The following is a 20820-nucleotide window of genomic DNA, read 5'->3' as shown; positions in this document are numbered from 1 at the left end:
CTGCACCGGGAGTGTCGGCCTGGATCATGTGCTCAAGTCTCGAGCGTGGGACTTGAACCCACGAACTTCTGACTCAGAGGAGAGAGTGCTACCCACTGAGCCACAGCTAATGGCATTATAACCAAGCCTGATCCTGTCCTCGCCCTTGGCCATCATCCACTCAGGCATGCCTTCCTGCAGGGATCACTGGTTAGGCATCAGGAGCGAGCGCCCAGACTCCCAACTACAATAAACCAGATGTTATGCTTCCATTTTGTTTGCATAGATGCTGACCGGCTGAAGTTGATGTCTGGGAAGTTGGAGTACTCTGAATTTCGTTGTGTGCTGTTGCGATGAGGAAAAGTGCAGAAGAAGGCGTTTGCCAGTAGACAGGCAATCTGCTCCTGGGACATTGTGACGGCATGGTGCTTTCCTCGCTTCAGGAGCGGAATGGGCTGAAACAAGAAGAAAAAAAAGAGGTAAGCGCATCATTGAAAGGAGCTTGAATCCTTCAAAAATAAGCACAGTGGAAGAGTTTAAGTACATCCTGAAGCTAACCCTCCACCTTGAATTTTGCTTCTGTTGGTCCCATTTTCCAGCTCTTTTGGTTCAGTTATAAAGGTGCCCCTGGCTTTATTCCTTCCTACCCTGAAGATATCATAGAATCTCACAGCACAGAGGGAGACCATTCGGCCCAGTGTGCCTTTGCCGGCTACTGACTCCTTGTTGCTGGCCAGTCACTGTTAATCTGCCCAAATGGTCATTCTTCAATCGTAGGGTAAGCGGTGAGCGTTGGGAGGTTACTGACCTGTTGGGGGACGTAACACGTCCAGCTTGATCCCATTCGCTGACACCAATCCTGTTCTCGCCCATTGCCCATGTACAGTGGTAACTACTGCCCCTGGTGGGGCTTAACTTATCAACCTTGTATAAGTGTTTACATTTGTTGACCCTTGTGAAATGATGAGGTGTGCAGCTTTGAACCCTGCGCGTATTTGCAAGAACCCAGATGTGTAGATTGATGGTGCTTACCTTGGCACATAGATCTGGTAACTGTAGAGCCAGCTTCGCCATTTTTGGAAGGACAATTGCCAGCAGACTCTTCTGTTCACCAAACTGCAACTGTCGTTGTGAAGAAAAACGGTCAAAAGTCACATTAATGCGAGAATGATCCAGGGTAAATGATTTGCCAGGGAAAGACAAAATAAGCTTAGGCCCTCAGGACTGGCCCACGACCCCCGCCCCCAGGGCTGGCCCACGACCCCCGCCCCCAGGGCTGGCCCACGACCCCCGCCCCCAGGGCTGGCCCACGACCTCCGCCCCCAGGGCTGGCCCACGACCCCCGCCCCCAGGGCTGGCCCACGACCCCCGCCCCCAGGGCTGGCCCACGACCCCCGCCCCCAGGGCTGGCCCACGACCCCCGCCCCCAGGGCTGGCCCACGACCCCCGCCCCCAGGGCTGGCCCACGACCCCCGCCCCCAGGGCTGGCCCACGACCCCCGCCCCCAGGGCTGGCCCACGACCCCCGCCCAGGCACTTTGTCACACACAAGATGCACTGGATAATAATCAGTAGCCAATTAGTCCCCCCTCTCTAGCCCAATTGGAGCACTCCAGTTGAGATGAGCAAAGCACCGAATGATGAGGAATTGAATCTGGGATCGCTCCTGGCCGATTTGCCTCAGTCCCACACCGGTAGCTACTTTGCCAACTGAGGCATTACCAGAGCCCGACTGATTTTTGTTTACTGTGACATTTTTCCTCAAAAGAAAATGACAGAGAAAGATTTACTTACCTGGTCCAAGTATTTATGGAATCCTGAGAATTTCCAAACGTGGGCGTATTTTTGATTATATTGCAAAATAGCATTCTGCGAGAACAACGGAAAGAATTAGCAACACATCAATCACACAAACAAATGTGCTGGTGCCTGTTTTTGTCTCCTCTCCTGAAGATGCAGATCTGGGCGAGATCCCTCCAACAATGAATGTCCACTTGGGGAATGTACCAGAGTGTGCTCAGTGCCCTTGGACATGTAGCCAAGGAAGGACGGAATGCCTTGAGGATATGGGGGTAAAAGAGGGGAGAAAAAGGCCATTTGGCTCATCTCACCTGCTTCTTCCATAGACCCTACCCAACCATTTAGTTTCCTGCATAAAAACACTTTGATTCCCAAAGATACTCAAACCAATCTCCACACATTCTAACTATCCTGACATTTCTCCAATTCTGGCCTCTTGCGCATCTCCCGATTTCCATTGCTCCACCACGGGCGGCCGTGCCTTCAGCTGCCTCGGCCCGAGCTTCTGGAATTCCCTCCCGAAATCTCTCCACCTCTCTCTCCTCCTTTAAGACGCTCCTTATAACCTACCTCTTTGACCAAGCTTTTGGTCACCTGTCCCAATATGTTCTTATGTGGCTCGGTGTCAATTTTTGTCTGATAACGCTCCTGTGAAGTGCCTTGGGACGTTTCATACGTGAAAGGCATTATAAAAATGCAAGTTGTTGCAGTATTCAACCCTCCTTCCACTACAGATCTACAGAAACAAATTTCTTCTGCAGCTATTTCAAGCTGGCGATGTCATGAGTATTAGCTAATTTTTTTTTTATTCATTCATGGGATGTGGGCATCGCTGGCGAGGCCGGCATTTATTGCCCATCCCTAATTGCCCTTGAGAAGGTGGTGGTGAGCCGCCTTCTTGAACCGCTGCAGTCCGTGTGGTGAAGGTTCTCCCACAGTGCTGTTAGGGAGGGAGTTCCAGGATTTTGACCCAGCGACGATGAAGGAACGGCGATATATTTCCAAGTCGGGATGGTGTGTGACTTGGAGGGGAACGTGCAGGTGGTATTGTTCCCATGTGCCTGCTGCTCTTGTCCTTCTAGGTGGCAGAGGTCACAGGTTTGGGAGGTGCCGTCGAAGAAGCCTTGGCGAGTTGTTGCAGTGCATCCTGTGGATGGTACACACTGCAGCCACGGTGCACCGGTGGTGAAGGGAGTGAATGTTTAGGGTGGTGGATGGGGTGCCAATCAAGTGGGCTGCTTTGTCCTGGATGGTGTCGAGCTTCTTAAGTATTGCTGGAGCTGCACTCATCCAGGCAAGTGGAGAGTATTCCATCACACTCCTGACTTGAAGAAAAAAAGGGGAGACTGGATGGTCGAGTGCATCAGCACACTCTCCTTTCAACTCTGGGGCCTGGCTATGAATCCAATCCAGACTGCTATGATTCAAGTCTCATTTGACTGCTGGCTATAAGGGTCCAATGCTAAATGAATTTGGAGCAGTCTTAATCGAGTTCTTCAGGTGGGTTAGCACAACACTAATTGGAAATCTCGCTGTTGAAAAGCCGCAAGGATGGTTGGTGTAGGAAATGGATAAATGCCACATTGTTGCAGGAGTGGCACTCATGGCGTAGAAATTACAACACGGAAACAGGCCCCATTTGGCCCATCCAGTTAGTGTTGGTGTTTATCCTCCACATGAGCAGTAGTCCTATTCCCACATGTCTTCATCTTTCCTTCCTGAAATCAATGATTCAGCTATTCGTAAATGTTGACATGGTCTCTGCTTCAGTCACTGGGCATTCCACAGACTCACAAACTTCCAGTGAAATTTCTTTTCTCTTATTCTCCATCCAAAATCTCTTACATTTAATCTTTGTATCCACGTCCCCCCGATCGAGACCCCTCGGCCACTGGAAACAGTTTGTTTCCATCTCCCTTGTCCCATCCTTTCATAATTTTAAACACCTCTATCAAATCACTGCAGAATCTCCTCTGATCGAGCAAAACCAGAACCAACTTTTCCAAGTCTTTCTTTGTATTTGTATTTCCTTACACCAGGCAGCACCCTCGTGAACCGAGCTGCACCCTCCTCATTGCCTCAGTATCCTTCTTAAAGTGTGGAGCCCAAAACTGGACACAGTGCTCCAACTGTGGTCTTACGAAGGTTTTATATAAATTCATCATTACATCCTGACTTTTATGTTCTGTTCCTATTTCCATAACCCCCATTATTCCAATTACTTCATTTATGGCCTTTTCCACTTGACATGTTGCTCTTATAATCTTGTGAACATGAACCCCAAATCCCTCTGCACTTCCATATCACCCAGCTTCACCCCAAAGCATAAGTTTTATTTTTTTTTAACCAAAATGTATTCTGAGGTTGGGCTGATGCACATTGTTGGAGCAGTGTAGAGGGAGCTTTACTCTGTATCTAACCCGTGCTGTACCTGGTCTGGGAGTGTTTGATGGGACAGTGTAGAGGGAGCTTTACTCTGTATCTAACCCGTGCTGCACCTGGTCTGGGAGTGTTTGATGGGACAGTGTAGAGGGAGCTTTACTCTGTATCTAACCCGTGCTGTACGTGCCCTGGGAGTGTTTGATGGGACAGTGTAGAGGGAGCTTTACTCTGTATCTAACCCATGCTGTACGTGCCCTGGGAGTGTTTGATGGGACAGTGTAGAGGGAGCTTTACTCTGTATCTAACCCGTGCTGTACCTGCCCTGGGAGTGTTTGATGGGACAGTGTAGAGGGAGCTTTACTCTGTATCTAACCCGTGCTGTACGTGCCCTGGGAGTGTTTGATGGGACAGTGTAGAGGGAGCTTTACTCTGTATCTAACCCGTGCTGTACGTGCCCTGGGAGTGTTTGATGGGACAGTGTAGAGGGAGCTTTACTCTGTATCTAACCCGTGCTGTACCTGCCCTGGGAGTGTTTGATGGGACAGTGTAGAAGGAGCTTTACTCTGTATCTAACCCGTGCTGTACCTGCCCTGGGAGTGTTTAGTGGGACAGTGTAGAGGGAGCTTTACTCTGTATCTAACCCGTGCTGTACGTGCCCTGGGAGTGTTTGATGGGACAGTGTAGAGGGAGCTTTACTCTGTATCTAACCCATGCTGTACCTGCCCTGGGAGTGTTTGATGGGACAGTGTAGAGGGAGCTTTACTCTGTATCTAATCAATGCTGTACCTGCCCTGGGAGTGTTTGATGGGACAGTGTAGAGGGAGCTTTACTCTGTATCTAACCCGTGCTGTACCTGCCCTGGGAGTGTTTGATGGGACAGTGTAGAGGGAGCTTTACTCTGTATCTAACCCGTGCTGTACCTGCCCTGGGAGTGTTTGATGGGACAGTGTAGAGGGAGCTTTACTCTGTATCTAACCCGTGCTGTACCTGCCCTGGGAGTGTTTGATGGGACAGTGTAGAGGGAGCTTTACTCTGTATCTAACCACGTGCTGTACCTGCCCTGGGAGTGTTTGATGGGACAGTGTAGAGGGAGCTTTACTCTGTATCTAACCCGTGCTGTACCTGCCCTGGGAGTGTTTGATGGTGACACTGGGTGCCTGAAATGGGATATTTCTACTCCCAGCACTAACATCCTTTACCTTAATGAGAAGTAGCTGGTTTTGGAAATGATGTTAAAATGGGTAATAGTTTGATGTAACTGTTAAACTGGAGTCCTGATAACGATGGTGGTTTAAGCGGAGATGTAAAAAAAAGTTATTTCTTTTACCTCTAAACCCTTTGAAGTTTCGAAGCAGGGTTTCTTCAGTGCACTGACAACAATGTCCCAACGATTAACCGTTAGTTCAAGGTGATGCTGACAAACAATGAATGGACTGGAGTTACAACACTGTCCTCTCACATGCTGCTTCTTTCCAAGTCAAGACATTGAGTTACGACATTCATTACATGTAAACCAACTCGACCTTTCTTTTCATTCATCCCTCCTCATTTCTCCTGAAGTCCGTGTTGGGGTCTGGCTCCATGGGCCCCGGGGGCTTTGGGACCACTATTCCCTGATGGCCCGCAGGCTGTTTGTGGAGAGCATCCTGTCCACATCTAGTCTCACACACACATTGGTTTCGGATAATGATCAGGAGCAGGAGCCCTGGTTGATTCTCCTCTCGGTCACCCAGGAGGCGCTGAGGACAACTCTTGCCCCTCACCTGCAGCCCCGGCTGAGACTGGATAACTCGATGCAGAGCATGAATTGAGCCCGGGACCTTTCTATTTTATACGGCTCAAGGGGTACATCAGGCTGTGCTTTTACCAATGATGGAGATGAACCAACATTATCTGTAAACTGCAGACACATTGAGGCTGATGTATTAAACCCATTGGGCCACAGAGCAATAGATTGCTGCCCAAAACTCTGCATCGATCCCAGTCAGGTCGTCTATGATGGAGTCAAATCCATCCTTGCAGGGAGAAAAAAAAAGGAAAGGTCAGCCCTCTTGGTTGTGCCCTCTGAATGGCTGGTTCAGGTCCAGGCAGAGGCCGAGGAGCAAGTGGCTGGCCCACTCTCTCGGTCCAGGGGTGCCGCCCGATCACTAGCCAGTGTGTGACCACACCACTGCCGAGAAGCAGTGTGTGGATATTCGGCAAGGACGGGATGAGGTTCGGCTCATGCCGCCATTCACGGTTGAATAGCCCGCCAGCACTCACTGTCTCGGCTCACACATGAGAACTGGGGGAGGTACTGGAGGGCAGCAGGGTGCCATAGAACCATATACCAGCGAGGAGGGATCCCCTTCAAAAGATGAGGAGAGAAAACTGGAAAACAGAAAATGCTGAATATTAATTTCTCGAGTGCCTTGAACAACAACAGTCTGTTTGATGTCGATAAAATTAACATAAGTAAAACAACAGTAATGAAGAAAATAATAGCACTAAAGAGTGACAAATCCCCAGGACCAGATGGTTTCCATCCCAGGGTTTTAAAGGAAGTAGGTGAGCACATTGCAGATGCCCTAACTATAATCTTTCAAAGTTCTCTAGATTCAGGAACCGTCCCTCTAGATTGGAAAATTGCACATGTCACTCCGCTTTTTGAGAAAGGAGAGAGAGGGAAACCAGCGAATGATAGACCAGTTAGCCTAACATCTGTTGTGGGGGAATTGCTGGAGTCTATAATTAAGGATAGGGTGACTGAACACCTCGAGAATTTTCCGTTAATCAGAGAGAGCCAGCATGGACTTGTGAAAGGTAGGTCGTGCCTGACAAACCTGATTGAATGGTGGTGAGTGTCTGGAACGAGCTGCCAGAGGCAGTAGTAGAGGCAGGTACAATTTTGTCTTTTAAAAAGCATTTGGATCGTTACATGGGTAAGATGGGTATAAAGGGATATGGGCCAAGTGCAGGCAATTGGGACTAGCTTAGTGGTATAAACTGGGCGACATGGACATATTGGGCCGAAGGGCCTGTTTCCATGTTGTAAACTTCTATGATTCTAATTCTTTGAAGAGGTGACTAAAGTAGTGGACAGGGGAATGTCAATGGATGTTATTTATATGGACTGCCAGAAGGCATTTGATAAGGTCCCACATAAATGACTGTTAGCTAAGATAGAAGCCCATGGAATTGAGGGAAAAGTACGGACTTGGTTAGGAAGTTGGCTGAGCGAAAGGCGACAGAGAGTCGGGATAATGGGTAGGTACTCACATTGGCAGGATGTGACCAGTGGAGTCCCGCAGGGATCTGTCTTGGGGCCTCAATTATTCACAATATTTATTAACGACTTAGATGAAGGCATAGAAAGTCTCATATCTAAGTTTGCCGATGACACAAAGATTGGTGGCATTGCAAGCAGTGTAGATGAAAACATAAAATTACAAAAGGATATTGATAGATTAGGTGAATGGGCAAAACTGTGGCAAATGGAATTCAATGTAGACAAATGTGAGGTCATCCACTTTGGATCAAAAAAGGATAGAACAGGGTACTTTCTAAATAGTAAAAAGTTAAAAACAGTGGATGTCCAAAGGGACTTGGGTTCAGGTACATCGATCATTGAAGTGTCATGAACAGGTGCAGAAATAATCAATAAGGTTAATGGAATGCTGGCCTTTATATCTCGAGGACTGGAGTACAAGGGGGCAGAAGTTATGCTGCAGCTATACAAAACGCTGGTTAGACCGCACCTGGAGTACTGTGAGCAGTTCTGGGCACTGCACCTTCGGAAGGACATATTGGCCTTGGAGGGAGTGCAGCGTAGGTTTACTGGAATGATACCCGGACTTCAAGGGTTAAGTTACGAGGAGAGATTACACAAATTGGGGTTGTATTCTTTTGAGTTTCGAAGGTTAAGGGGTGATCTGATCGAAGTTTGTAAGATATTAAGGGGAACAGATAGGGTGGATAGAGAGAAACTATTTCCGCTGGTTGGGGATTCTAGGAGTAGGGGGCACAGTCTAAAAATCAGAGCCAGAACTTTCAGAAGTGAGATTAGAAAACATTTCTACACACAAAGGGTGGTAGAAGTTTGGAACTCTCTTCCGCAAACTCAATTGCTAAATTTAAATCTGAGATCGATAGCTTTTTGTCATCCAAAGGTATTAAGGGATATGGGCCAAAGGCAGGTATATGGAGTTAGATCACAGATCAGCCATGATCTTATCAAATGGCGGAGCAGGCACGAGGGGCTGAATGGCCTACTCCTGCTCCTATGATGTCAATACTCATTCAGTGATCATTAGGCAAAACTTTCATTACCCATGTCTTCTTGGTGTACTTGGAGAAGTTGGAGAATGGCATTTTCACATATTCTGCACTCCAGACGTCCTTTGCCTTTGGAGATTTGTAAGGAATTATTTTTCCCTCATGAACAGCAGTCGCCTGCAAGAAATGTGGTACATGGAGTTACCTGCTGCCTGTAACACCTTTTCAGAATGACACTGTCTCCGTCATGCTTTTTGCTCAAGTTAAACTGCCTCAGTACAACCAGCTACAACAATAGCCAGAAAGAGCCACAGGTATCTGCCCAACATCCAACACCAATGTCCGACCTACACTTGGACAGGATGGAGTCTGGGGCGTTCCCCCGAGGTAGGACACTCCATTCCCGAGTGAGCACCTTGCTCAGTGGCACCTCTCTGTCAGAACCAATTCAAAACAGAGGTTGGTGTGTCGCATAGGGGAGGTATGTATCGTGCAGGGGTAAACGTTAATTCCCCCACACATGGTGCAGGTGTGCACTATGTTGCAGGTCTGTCGCACACAAGACGTGTTGGTACCTGACAAGGGGATAAAGTGTCAGTGAAACAGGCGTTTGAGAAGAAACCAGACTGTATATTTGTGTATAACACACTACACCTCCCAGTGCCCCCTTACTATGGTTTGCAGGTCTGTGTATAACACACTACACCTCCCAGTGCCCGCTTACTATGGTTTGTCGGTCTGTGTATAACACACTACACCTCCCAGTGCCCGCTTACTATGGTTTGTCGGTCTGTGTATAACACACTACACCTCCCAGTGCCCGCTTACTATGGTTTGTCGGTCTGTGTATAACACACTACACAACCCAGTGCCCCCTTACTACAGTTTGCAGGTCTGTGTATAACATACTACACCTCCCAGTGCCCGCTTACTACAGTTTGCAGGTCTGTGTATAACACACTACACCTCCCAGTGCCCGCTTACTGCGGTTTGCAGGTCTGTGTATAACATACTACACAACCCAGTGCCCCCTTACTGCGGTTTGCAGGTCTGTGTATAACATACTACACCTCCCAGTGCCCGCTTACTACAGTTTGCAGGTCTGTGTATAACACACTACACCTCCCAGTGCCCCCTTACTGCGGTTTGTCGGTCTGTGTATAACACACTACACCTCCCAGTGCCCCCTTACTGCGGTTTGCAGGTCTGTGTATAATTGAGTGCCCAGCAATCCTTGGCCGGGTTTGGGGGGGTGGGGTGGCATTTAAATTTTGTCTCATCTTGACAGTCACTCCAGTTCCTTTTTGTTTGTAGCACAGTTGTGTGTCTCTTACCTCTACGCAGATAGTGTGATCATGTGTTGGTTTGAGAAGTGGCCCCTTGGAAAGACACGCTGGGTTCCTTTTGAACTCCTGTATGTCTGGACCAAGCCATGGCTCATCGTAATGGTGAAGTTTTTCACTTGGAAATACGTCTAACATGTGGCCTGGCTCTGGGCCGCTGGCTTGCTCCTTGGCTTGGTCTTCAGAATTTATTTTCTTCACACTCATTCTTCTGTTCGTGGTCTCCTGTAAAGTTCCATTTGCAGTTATCAATGGGCGCACTCACCCCTTCTCCCTGTTCTCGCCCTGCCCCTGAAGGCACTGGGATACAGTTTCACAGGTGGCCACCACCCATTCATACCTTGCCCAGGTTCTTGATGGGCAAGTAAAGACAGCGGGCCTTAGCTGGCTATTTGACCATGGGGACCTCACAGTCAAGCCCGATCCTTTTCCTCACCAATTAACCACACGCGTGTACTTTCTAGCAGAAGTCACTGGACATCAATCAGGTCTGGCTGATTGACGGCTTGCCCCCATCCCCCGCCCAACTCTCGGCCGGGGTGCAGCGGTGAGTTTCTGGCAGTGGACAGGGACACGTCTAACGGTGCTGATGGCAGCACCGACAACACCTGCGGTAAAAGAAGTGGTGCTGCCTCGGGAGGCCCGCAGACCCACCTTCAGAGGTGGGTCTCACGGACTTGCCCGTTGGTAGTGGAGCCCCAGGCAAGCCGTGCTGCTCGAGGGAGGAGGCGCCACATTTGCTGGCTCCCGTCGGCCGGAGTGCTTCATCCCGAGCGGATAGGTCAGCGACGCAGCTTTCCGTTCGCTGGTCATTTTATACTTTCCCCGCCTCAACCGGCAAATCGTAACGGCACGTGCACGGTCCGACCTTCCAACCGGACCGCGGTTCGTGGGTGACGCCCGCACTGCCGACCAATCACGGGCAGGCTTGTCTTTTACCACACACAGACTGACGGGCAGCGACACACACACGCACACATGCTCATCCAGAAATCACATAGTCACCCTGAAAGGGAGGGCGAGTTGGACGGTCTGTCCGTCTGGGAGGAATCTGCACAGTATGGCAGTGGGCAGATTCAGCAACAGCACGACTCGCAAATCTCCAGCAATATTGCAGATTACGACTCCAGATATGGTGCAAATGAAAAAAAAGACGTGCATTTTTATAGGGCCTTTCATGACCTCAGGATGTCCCAAACAGCCGATGAAGTACTTTTTGAAGTGCAGTCACTGTTGTAATGTAGGAAACGCAGCAGCCAATTTGCGCACAGCAAGATCCCACAAACAGCAATGTGATAATGACCAGATCATGTGTTTCAGTGATGTTGGTTGAGGGATAAATATTGGCCCAGGACACCGGGAGAACTCCCCTGATGTTCTAATAGACTTGAAGGGCCAAATGACCTGTTTCTGTCCTGCAACATTCTGCAATTCTAATTTTCTCAGCCAATTTTTTCCCTTCTCCCTCCTCTCCTGAAGGCATTGACTCCCCGAGCCCACCAAGCCAAACTTCCCCGACGGTTCCCCCTCCATCTGAGCATCTTTGTCTAGTTTCTCTTCTATCTCCCCTCAGAGGAGACAGAGGGGCATTCTGGTAGAAGTCGGCTCAGTCACCTCCACTGAACAGTGGGTAGCAGAAGAACTGGTGTCGAGGAGCAGTTAAACCCGAAACACTACACTTGTGTTTCCCTCCCTCCCTCCCTCCTCCTCCAACCAAAAAAAAAGGTCATGATGTGGAGACAATCGACGATCCGGAACAGCAGACAGAGGGATCCGCGGTACAGCAACCGAAGCGGAAAGAGTCAAACTGGACTCCTCCGGAGGGTCGCTGCCCTCAGCTGGACATGTATGCTCAAGCTGTCAGGAAATGCGTCAATGCCAGATTCATCAGCCGCACTCAGAAGACAGTCCAGAATGTCACCCGAGCACAACGCAACGCCATCAACGCTCTCAAGATCAACCGCAACATCGTCATCAAACCAGCGGACAAAGGAGGAGCCATAGTCATACAGAACAGAACAGACTATTGCAAAAAAGCATACCGACAACTGGACAACCAGGAACACTACAGACGGTTACCCGCAGATCCGACCAAAGAACACACCCACCAGCTCAACAAACTGATCAAGACCTTCGATCCAGACCTTCAAAGCATCCTACGCACTCTCATCCCACGTAATCCCCGCGTGGGAGACTTCTACTGCCTCCCAAAGATACACAAAGCCAACTCACCCGGACGTCCCATCGTATCAGGCAACGGAACCCTGTGTGAGAACCTCTCTGGATATATCGAGGGCATCCTGAAACCCATCGTACAGGGAACCCCCAGCTTCTGTCGCGACACTACAGACTTCCTACAAAAACTGAGTACCCACGGACCAGTTGAACCAGGAACACTTCTCACCACGATGGACGTCTCGGCACTATACACCAGTATCCCCCACGATGACGGCATCGCTGCGACAGCATCAATACTCAACACCAACAACAGCCAATCTCCGGAAGCCATCCTACAACTCATCCGCTTCATCCTGGATCACAATGTCTTCACCTTCGATAACCAGTTCTTTACCCAAACACACGGAACAGCCATGGGGACCAAATTCGCACCCCAATACGCCAACATTTTCATGCACAAGTTCGAGCAGGACTTCTTCACTGCACAAGACCTCCAACCAACACTATACACCAGATACATCGACGACATTTTCTTTCTATGGACCCACGGCAAGGAATCACTAAAGAGACTACACGATAACATCAACAAGTTCCATCCCACCATCAAGCTCACCATGGACTACTCCTCAGAATCAGTTTCTTTCTTGGACACACGAATCTCCATCAAAGACGGGCACCTCAGCACCTCACTCTACCGCAAGCCCATGGACAACCTCACGATGCTCCACTTTTCCAGCTTCCACCCTAACCACGTCAAAGAGGCCATCCCCTATGGACAGGCCCTGCGAATACACAGGGTCTGCTCAGACGAGGAGGAACGCGATGGACACCTACAGACGCTGAAAGACGCCCTAGTAAGAACGGGATATGACGCTCGACTCATCGATCGACAGTTCCGACGAGCCACAGCAAAAAATCGCATAGACCTCCTCAGGAGACTAACACGGGACGCAACCAACAGAGTACCCTTTGTCGTCCAGTACTTCCCCGGAGCGGAGAAACTACGCCATGTTCTCCGCAGCCTTCAACATGTCATCAATGAGGACAAACACCTTGCTATGGCCATCCCCACACCTCCACTACTCGCCTTTAAACAGCCACCCAACCTCAAACAGACCATCGTTCGCAGCAAATTACCTAGCTTTCAAGAGAACAGCGTCCACGACGCCACACAACCCTGCCACGGTAACCTCTGCAAGACATGCCAGATCATCGACACAGATACCACCATCACACGAGAGGACACCACCCACCAGGTGCACGGTTCATACTCCTGTGACTCGGCCAACGTTGTCTACCTCATACGTTGCAGGAAAGGATGCCCCAGAGCATGGTACATTGGCGAGACCATGCAGACGCTGCGACAACGGATGAACGGACACCGCGCAACAATCGCCAAACAGGAGGGTTCCCTCCCAGTCGGGGAACACTTCAGCAGTCATGGACATTCATCCACCGACCTTCGGGTAAGCGTACTCCAAGGCGGCCTTCGAGACACACGACAACGCAAAATCGTCGAGCAGAAATTGATAGCCAAGTTCCGCACCCATGAGGACGGCCTCAACCGGGATCTTGGGTTCATGTCACGCTACACGTTACCCCACCAGCGAACAAATGTTATCTGTTTTTAATATAATGGGTCATTTGCTGGCTTTCTCTTCCTTCCGGATGTTTCTGCCTCTCTCTGTTTTTTTTCTCTGTTTTTTTTTTCCCTGTTTGTTTTTTTGTTGAATGTGTATTCGGGGGTTCTGCAGGTGACACCTCTCTGTCTGAACACGGTGATTGCCTTGGCAACGGGCAGTTGCAGGGGCAGTCTGTAAACACCATGTATTGTTCTATATGTATAAATGCGTAGGCTTCAAGGAGCTCCTGAACATTTACCTGAGGAAGGAGGAAGTCTCCGAAAGCTTGTGAATTTAAAATAAAATTGCTGGACTATAACTTGGTGTTGTAAAATTGTTTACAAAAAAAAAGGCACTGTGAGGAGGGCAAGCAAGTTGACTCGGAGGAGGATCGAGCTCCTGCAGCTGCTGGAGGCACGAAGTCACAGCCAACAGGTAAGTGATTGGCTGGTGACTGGTAAGTAGTTTTTCTTTCCTTTTTTTTCTTGACATTGTAGTTGTTGTTAAGCTAACTTAAGGGTTGAGTCATGGCAGGAGATCCCAGACCCGTGTCATGTTCCTCTTGTGGGATGTGGGAATTCAGGGCTCCTTCCTGTGTCCCTGGTTCCTTCACCTGCAGGAAGTGTGTCCAGCTGCAGCTGCTCTTTGACCGCTTGACGGCTCTGGAGCTGCGGATGGACTCACTTTGGAGCATCCGCGATGCTGAGGAAGTCGTGGATAGCACGTTCAGTGAGTTGGTCACACCACAGATAAAAAATTACTGAGGGAGATAGTGAATGGGTGACCAACAGACAGAGGAAGAGTAGGAAGGCAGTGCAGGGGTCCCCTGCGGTCATCTCCCTCCAAAACAGGTATACCGTTTTGGATACTGTTGGGGGAGATGGCTCACCAGGGGAAGGTGACAGCGGCCAGGTTCATGCCACCATGGCTGGCTCTGCTGCACAGGAGGGCAGGAAAAAGAGTGGCTGAGCTCTCGTGATAGGGGACTCGATTGAAAGGGGAATAGACAGGCGTTACTGCAGACGCGACCGAGACTCCAGGATGGTATGTTGCCTCCCTGGTGCAAGGGTCAGGGATGTCTCGGAGCGGCTGTAGGACATTCTGGAGGGGGAGGGTGAACAGCCAGTTGTCGTGGTGCATATAGGTACCAAGGATATAGGTAAAAAACGGGATGAGGTCCGACAAGCTGAATTTAGGGAGTTAGGAGTTAAACTAAAAAGTAGGACCTCTAAGGTAGTAATCTCAGGATTGCTACCAGTGCCACGGGCTAGTCAGAGTAGGAATGACAGGATAGCTAGGACGAATACGTGGCTTGAGAGATGGTGCAAGAGGGAGGGATTCAAATTCCTGGGCCATTGGAACCGGTTCTGGGGGAGGTGGGACCAGTCCAAATTGGACGGTCTGCATCTGGGCAGGACTGGAACCAATGTCCTAGGGGGAGTGTTTTCTAGTGCTGTTGGGGAGGGTTTAAACTAATATGGCAGGGGGATGGGAACCGATGCAGGAAGTCAGTGGGAAGTAAAGTGGTGACAGAAACAAAAGGCAGTAAGGGAGAGTGTACAAAACATGACCGGACAGATGGTCTGAGAAAGCAGGGCAAAGACCAAGGGCAGTCTAGATTAAATTGCATTTATTTCAATGCAAGAAGTCTGATGGGCAAGGCAGATGAACTCAGGGCATGGATGGGTACATGGGACTGGGATGTTATAGCTATTACTGAAACATGGCTAAGGGAGGGGCAGGACTGGCAGCTCAATGTTCCAGGGTACAGGGCAGCTCAATGTTCCAGGGTAATCAAGAACGCAACTCCCCCTCCTCTCTTAGAGGTAAGAGAGGAGGGGGAGTTGCGTTCTTGATTAGGGAGAACACCACGGCAGTAGTGAGAGGGGATATATCCGAGGGTTCGCCCACTGAGTCTATATGGGTAGAACTGAAAAATAAGAAGGGAGAGATCACTTTGATAGGATTGTACTACAGACCCCCAAATAGTCAACGGGAAATTGAGGAGCAAATATGCAAGGAGATTACAGACAGCTGCAAGAAAAATAGGGTGGTAATAGTGGGGGACTTTAACTTTCCCAACATTGACTGGGACAGCCATAGCATTAGGGGCTTGGATGGAGAGAAATTTGTTGAGTGTATTCAGGAGGAATTTCTCATTCAGTATGTGGATGGCCCGACTAGAGAGGGGGCAAAACTTGACCTCCTCTTGGGAAATGAGGAAGGGCAGGTGACAGAAGTGTTAGTGAGGGATCACTTTGGGACCAGTGATCATAATTCCATTAGTTTGAAGAAAGCTATGGAGAATGATAGGTCTGGCCCAAAAGTTAAAATTCTAAATTGGGGAAAGGCCAATTTTGATGGTATTAGACAGGAACTTTCAGAAGTTGATTGTTGAGAGTCTGTTGGCAGGCAAAGGGACGTCTGGTAAGTGGGAGGCTTTCAAAAGTGTGTTAACCAGGGTTCAGGGTAAGCACATTCCTTATAAAGTGAAGGGCAAGGCTGGTAGAAGTAGGGAACCTTGGATGACTCGGGAGATTGAGGCCCTCGTCAAAAAGAAGAAGGAGGCATATGACATGCATAGACAGCTGGGATCAAGTGGATCCCTTGAAGAGTATAGAGATTGCCGGAGTAGAGTTAAGAGAGAAATCAGGAGGGCAAAAAGGGGACATGAGATTGCTTTGGCAGATAAGGCAAAGGAGAATCCAAAGAGCTTCTACAAATACGTAAAGGGCAAAAGAGTAACTAGGGAGAGAGTCGGGCCTCTTAAGGATCAACAAGGTCATCTATGTGCGGAACCACAAGAGATGGGTGAGATCCTAAATGAATATTTCACATCGGTATTTACGGTTGAGAAAGGCATGGATGTTAGGGAACTTGGGGAAATAAATAGTGATGTCTTGAGGAGTGTACATATTACAGAGAGGGAGGTGCTGGAAGTCTTAACGCGCATCAAGGTAGATAAATCTCTGGGACCTGATGAAATGTATCCCAGGACGTTATGGGAGGTTAGGGAGGAAATTGCGGGTCCCCTAGCAGAGATATTTGAATCATCCACCGCGACAGGTGAGGTGCCTGAAGATTGGAGGGCAGCAAATGTTGTGCCTTTGTTTAAGAAGGGCGGCAGGGAAAAGCCTGGGAACTACAGACCGGTGAGCCTGACATCTGTAGTGGGTAAGTTGTTAGAGGGTATTCTGAGAGACAGGATCTACAGGCATTTGGAGAGGCAGGGACTGATTAGGAACAGTCAGCATGGTTTTGTGAGAGGAAAATCATGTCTCACGAATTTGATTTGAGTTTTTTGAAGGGGTAACCAAGAAGATAGATGAGGGCTGTGCAGTAGACGTGGTCTACATGGACTTTAGCAAAGCCTTTGACAAGGTACCGCATGGTAGGTTGTTACATAAGGTTAAATCTCACGGGATCCAAGTGAGGTCGCCAATTGGATACAAAATTGGATTGACGACAGAAGACAGAGGGTGGTCGTAGAGGGTTGTTTTTCAAACTGGAGGCCTGTGACCAGCGGTGTGCCTCAGGGATCGGTGCTGGGTCCGCTGTTATTTGTTATTTATATTAATGATTTGGATGAGAATTTAGGAGGCATGGTTAGTAAGTTTGCAGATGACACCAAGATTGGTGGCATTGTGGACAGTGAAGAAGGTTATCTAGGATTGCAACGGGATCTTGATAAATTGGGCCAGTGGGCCGATGAATGGCAGATGGAGTTTAATTTAGATAAATGTGAGGTGATGCATTTTGGTAGATCGAATCGGGCCAGGACCTACTCCGTTAATGGTAGGGCGTTGGGGAGAGTTATAGAACAAAGAGATCTAGGAGTACAGGTTCATAGCTCCTTGAAAGTGGAGTCACAGGTGGATAGGGTGGTGAAGAAGGCATTCAGCATGCTTGGTTTCATTGGTCAGAACAATGAATACAGGAGTTGGGATGTCTTGTTGAAGTTGTACAAGACATTAGTAAGGCCACACTTGGAATACCGTGTACAGTTCTGGTCACCCTATTATAGAAAGGATATTATTAAACTAGAAAGAGTGCAGAAAAGATTTACTAGGATGCTACCGGGACTTGATGGTTTGACTTATAGGGAGAGGTTGGATAGACTGAGACTTTTTTCCCTGGAGAGTAGGAGGTTAAGGGGTGATCTTATAGAAGTCTATAAAATAATGAGGGGCATAGATAAGGTAGATAGTCAAAATCTTTTCCCAAAGGTAGGGGAGTCTATAACGAGGGGGCATAGATTTAAGGTGAGAGGGGAGAGATACAAAAGGGTCCAGAGGGGCAATTTTTTCACTCAAAGGGTGGTGAGTGTCTGGAACGAGCTGCCAGAGGCAGTAGTAGAGGCGGGTACAATTTTGTCTTTTAAAAAGCATTTGGACAGTTACATGGGTAAGATGGGTATAGAGGGATATGGGCCAAGTGCAGGCAATTGGGACTAGCTTAGTGGTATAAACTGGGCGACATGGACATGTTGGGCCGAAGGGCCTGTTTCCATGTTGTAAACTTCTATGATTCTATGTCCTCATCTTGACCTTGAGACCCACCTCCTGCTCCCTCGACCCTGTTCCCACGAAACTGCTGGCCACCCAACTTCCCTTCCTGGCCTCCATGTTAGCTGATATTGTTAACGGTTCCCTTTCCTCAGGTCCTGTCCCCCTCCCCTTCAAATCTCCCATCATCAACCCCCTCCTCAAAAAACTCACCCTTGACCCCTCTGTCCTTGCGAACTCCCGCCCCATCTCCACCCTCCCTTTCCTCTCCAAAGACCATGTTGTCGTCTCCCAAATCCGTGCCCATCTTTCCCGCAACTCCATGTTTGAATCCCTCCAATTAGGTATCTTCCCCTGCCACAGTACTGAAACGGCTCTTATCAAAGTCACAAGTGACATCCTCTGTGACCGTGACGATGGTAATCTATCCCTCCTCATCCTTCTCGACCTGTCTGCAGCCTTTGACACAGTTGACCACACCATCCTCCTCCAACACCTCTCCTCCATCGTCCAGCTGGGTGGGACTCTGCTCACCTGGTCCATTCTTATCTATCCAGCCACAGCCAGAGAATCACCTGCAATGGCTTCCCTTCCCGCTCCCGCACGGTTACCTCTGGAGCTCCCCAAGGATCTATCCTTGGCCCCTCCTATTTCTCATCTACATGCTGCCCCTCGGCGACATCATCTGAAAACACTGTCAGATTCCACATGTATGCTGACGACACCCAGCTCTACCTCACAGCCACCTCTCTCGATCCCTCCACTGTCTCTCATTTGTCACACTGCTTGTCTGACATCATTTCCTCCAACTAAATATTGAGAAGACCGAAGCCATTGTCTTTGGTCCCCGTTGCAAACTCTGATCCCTAACTACTGACTCCATCCCTCTCCCTGGCCATTGTCTGAGGCTGAACCAGACCGTTCGCAACCTTGGCGTCCTATTTGACCCTGAGATGAGCTTCTGATCACATATCCGCTCCATCACCAAGACCGCCTACTTCCACCTCCGTAACATCGCCCGTCTCCGCCCCTGCCTCAGCTCCTCTGCTGCTGAAACCCTCATCCATGCCTTTGTTACCTCCAGACTGGACTATTCCAATCCTCTCCTGGCCGGCCTCCCATCTTCCACCCTCCATAAACTTGAGCTCATCCAAAACTCTGCTGCCCCGTATCCTAACTCACACCAAGTCCCGTTCACCCATCACCCTCTGTGTTCGCTGACCGACATTGACTCCCGGTCCGGGGACGCCTCGATTTTAAAATTCTCATCCTGGTCTTCAAATCCCACCACGGCCTCGCCCCCTCCCTATCTCTGTAACCCCCTCCAACCCGACAACCCTCCGAGATCTCTGCACTCCTCCAATTCTTGCCCCTTGCGCAACTCCGATTTTAATCACTCCACCATTGGCGGCCGTGCCTTCAGCTGCCTAGGCCCTGAGCTCTGGAATTCCCTCCCTAAACCTCTCCGCCTCTCTCTCCTCCTTTAAGACGCTCCTTAAAACCTACCTCTTTGACCAAGCTTTTGGTCATCTGTCCTACCACCTCCTTATGTGGCTCGGTGTGAAATTTTGTTTGATAATCACTCCTGTGAACCGCCTTGGGACAGTAAAGGTGCAATATAAATGCAAGTTTTTGTTGGAGAGCTCAAACTTACTAGTTGGCAGAGATCTGTGATAAAGTGAAAGTGCCTCTCCCTATTTCCAGTCATATAAAAAATAAAGGAGCACAGTACTTCTGATTCTTAAGTTTCTGCACTCTTAAAAAAAGCAGGATGTAGATTAAAACGAGTGAATTATACCCATTTATAAACCTGATGTGGAGATGCCGGTGATGGACTGGGGTTGACAATTGTAAACAATTTTACAACACCAAGTTATGGTCCAACAATTTTATTTGAAAATCACAAGCTTTCGGAGGCTTCCTCCTTCCTCAGGTGAATTCATAACTTGGTGTTGTAAAATTGTTTACATTTATAAACCAACTGAGCAAGTTCTGACAAAACAATTATCGTTTCCTTCTCAAACCAGAAAAAAGAGAAAGCTCAGATTAGCTCTTCTGAGGGAGCTTTTAACTAGAAGCACGTTGGACATAACTTTGGTTCTCTGTATTTTGGTTGAGGGAAGTGTAGAAGGTTATAACAGAGCCTGGAGCGCTGATGGTTTCCCTGTCATTGTTGCTCAACACTTTGATCAGCATTAAAACACTCAACATTTACGCAAGCACAACTCTGCAGTGTAAATAAACAGCAGGGCACCACAAAATATATGATGCGACTAAATCTCTTAACCGTGTTCCCCTTGCAGTGTGTTGGCAATCCCTCGATAAGCGAGCAAGATTGTTCTTCAGCATTAAAGTTTTACGATTGGCCAGGTCTCTGGTGAGCAATGAGATGGCTTTGTGAACTAATCATGGACAAAAATATTTTACCACAAAACTGACATCCAAGAGGCAATCCAGGGTATGAAGTCTCTCACTTACCTCCCTTTCCTTTCTGGAATAAGTCTCTCGCTCACTTACCTCCCTTTCCTTTCTGGAATAAGTCTCTCACTTACCTCCCTTTCCTTTCTGGAATAAGTCTCTCGCTCACTTACCTCCCTTTCCTTTCTGGAATAAGTCTCTCGCTCACTTACCTCCCTTTCCTTTCTGGAATAAGTCTCTCGCTCACTTACCTCCCTTTCCTTTCTGGAATAAGTCTCTCACTCACTTACCTCCCTTTCCTTTCTGGAATAAGTCTCTCACTCACTTACCTTCCTTTCCT

General features: G+C 48.8%; 2 protein-coding genes across 2 annotated transcripts in view; one reads left to right on the top strand and one right to left on the bottom strand.

Moving 5' to 3' along the window:
- Positions 1–20820, bottom strand: part of LOC137335847 (poly(ADP-ribose) glycohydrolase-like) — a 43249-nt gene extending 22429 nt beyond the window's left edge. The window contains exons 1-7 of the mRNA XM_068001317.1: positions 20810–20820; positions 9749–9982; positions 8469–8591; positions 5488–5574; positions 1773–1847; positions 1012–1101; positions 274–434 (exon numbers count right to left, since the gene is read on the bottom strand). Of these exons, the coding sequence (XP_067857418.1) occupies positions 274–434; positions 1012–1101; positions 1773–1847; positions 5488–5574; positions 8469–8591; positions 9749–9964 (752 nt within the window). The 5' untranslated portion in view covers positions 9965–9982; positions 20810–20820. The remainder of the gene's footprint in view (positions 1–273; positions 435–1011; positions 1102–1772; positions 1848–5487; positions 5575–8468; positions 8592–9748; positions 9983–20809) is intronic.
- On the top strand, positions 139–13863 carry LOC137335846 (uncharacterized). The gene is made up of 2 exons (XM_068001316.1): positions 139–458; positions 11483–13863. Exon 2 carries the CDS (start codon positions 11602–11604, stop codon positions 13564–13566), a length of 1965 nt encoding a protein of 654 aa, XP_067857417.1. The 5' UTR covers positions 139–458; positions 11483–11601; the 3' UTR covers positions 13567–13863.

The sequence above is a fragment of the Heptranchias perlo genome, chromosome 20, assembly GCF_035084215.1.
Source record: "Heptranchias perlo isolate sHepPer1 chromosome 20, sHepPer1.hap1, whole genome shotgun sequence".
Taxonomy (NCBI): Eukaryota; Metazoa; Chordata; class Chondrichthyes; order Hexanchiformes; family Hexanchidae; genus Heptranchias; species Heptranchias perlo.
Note: the sequence above shows the minus strand (reverse complement) of the source record. Positions and strands in the feature narration are given on the sequence as shown.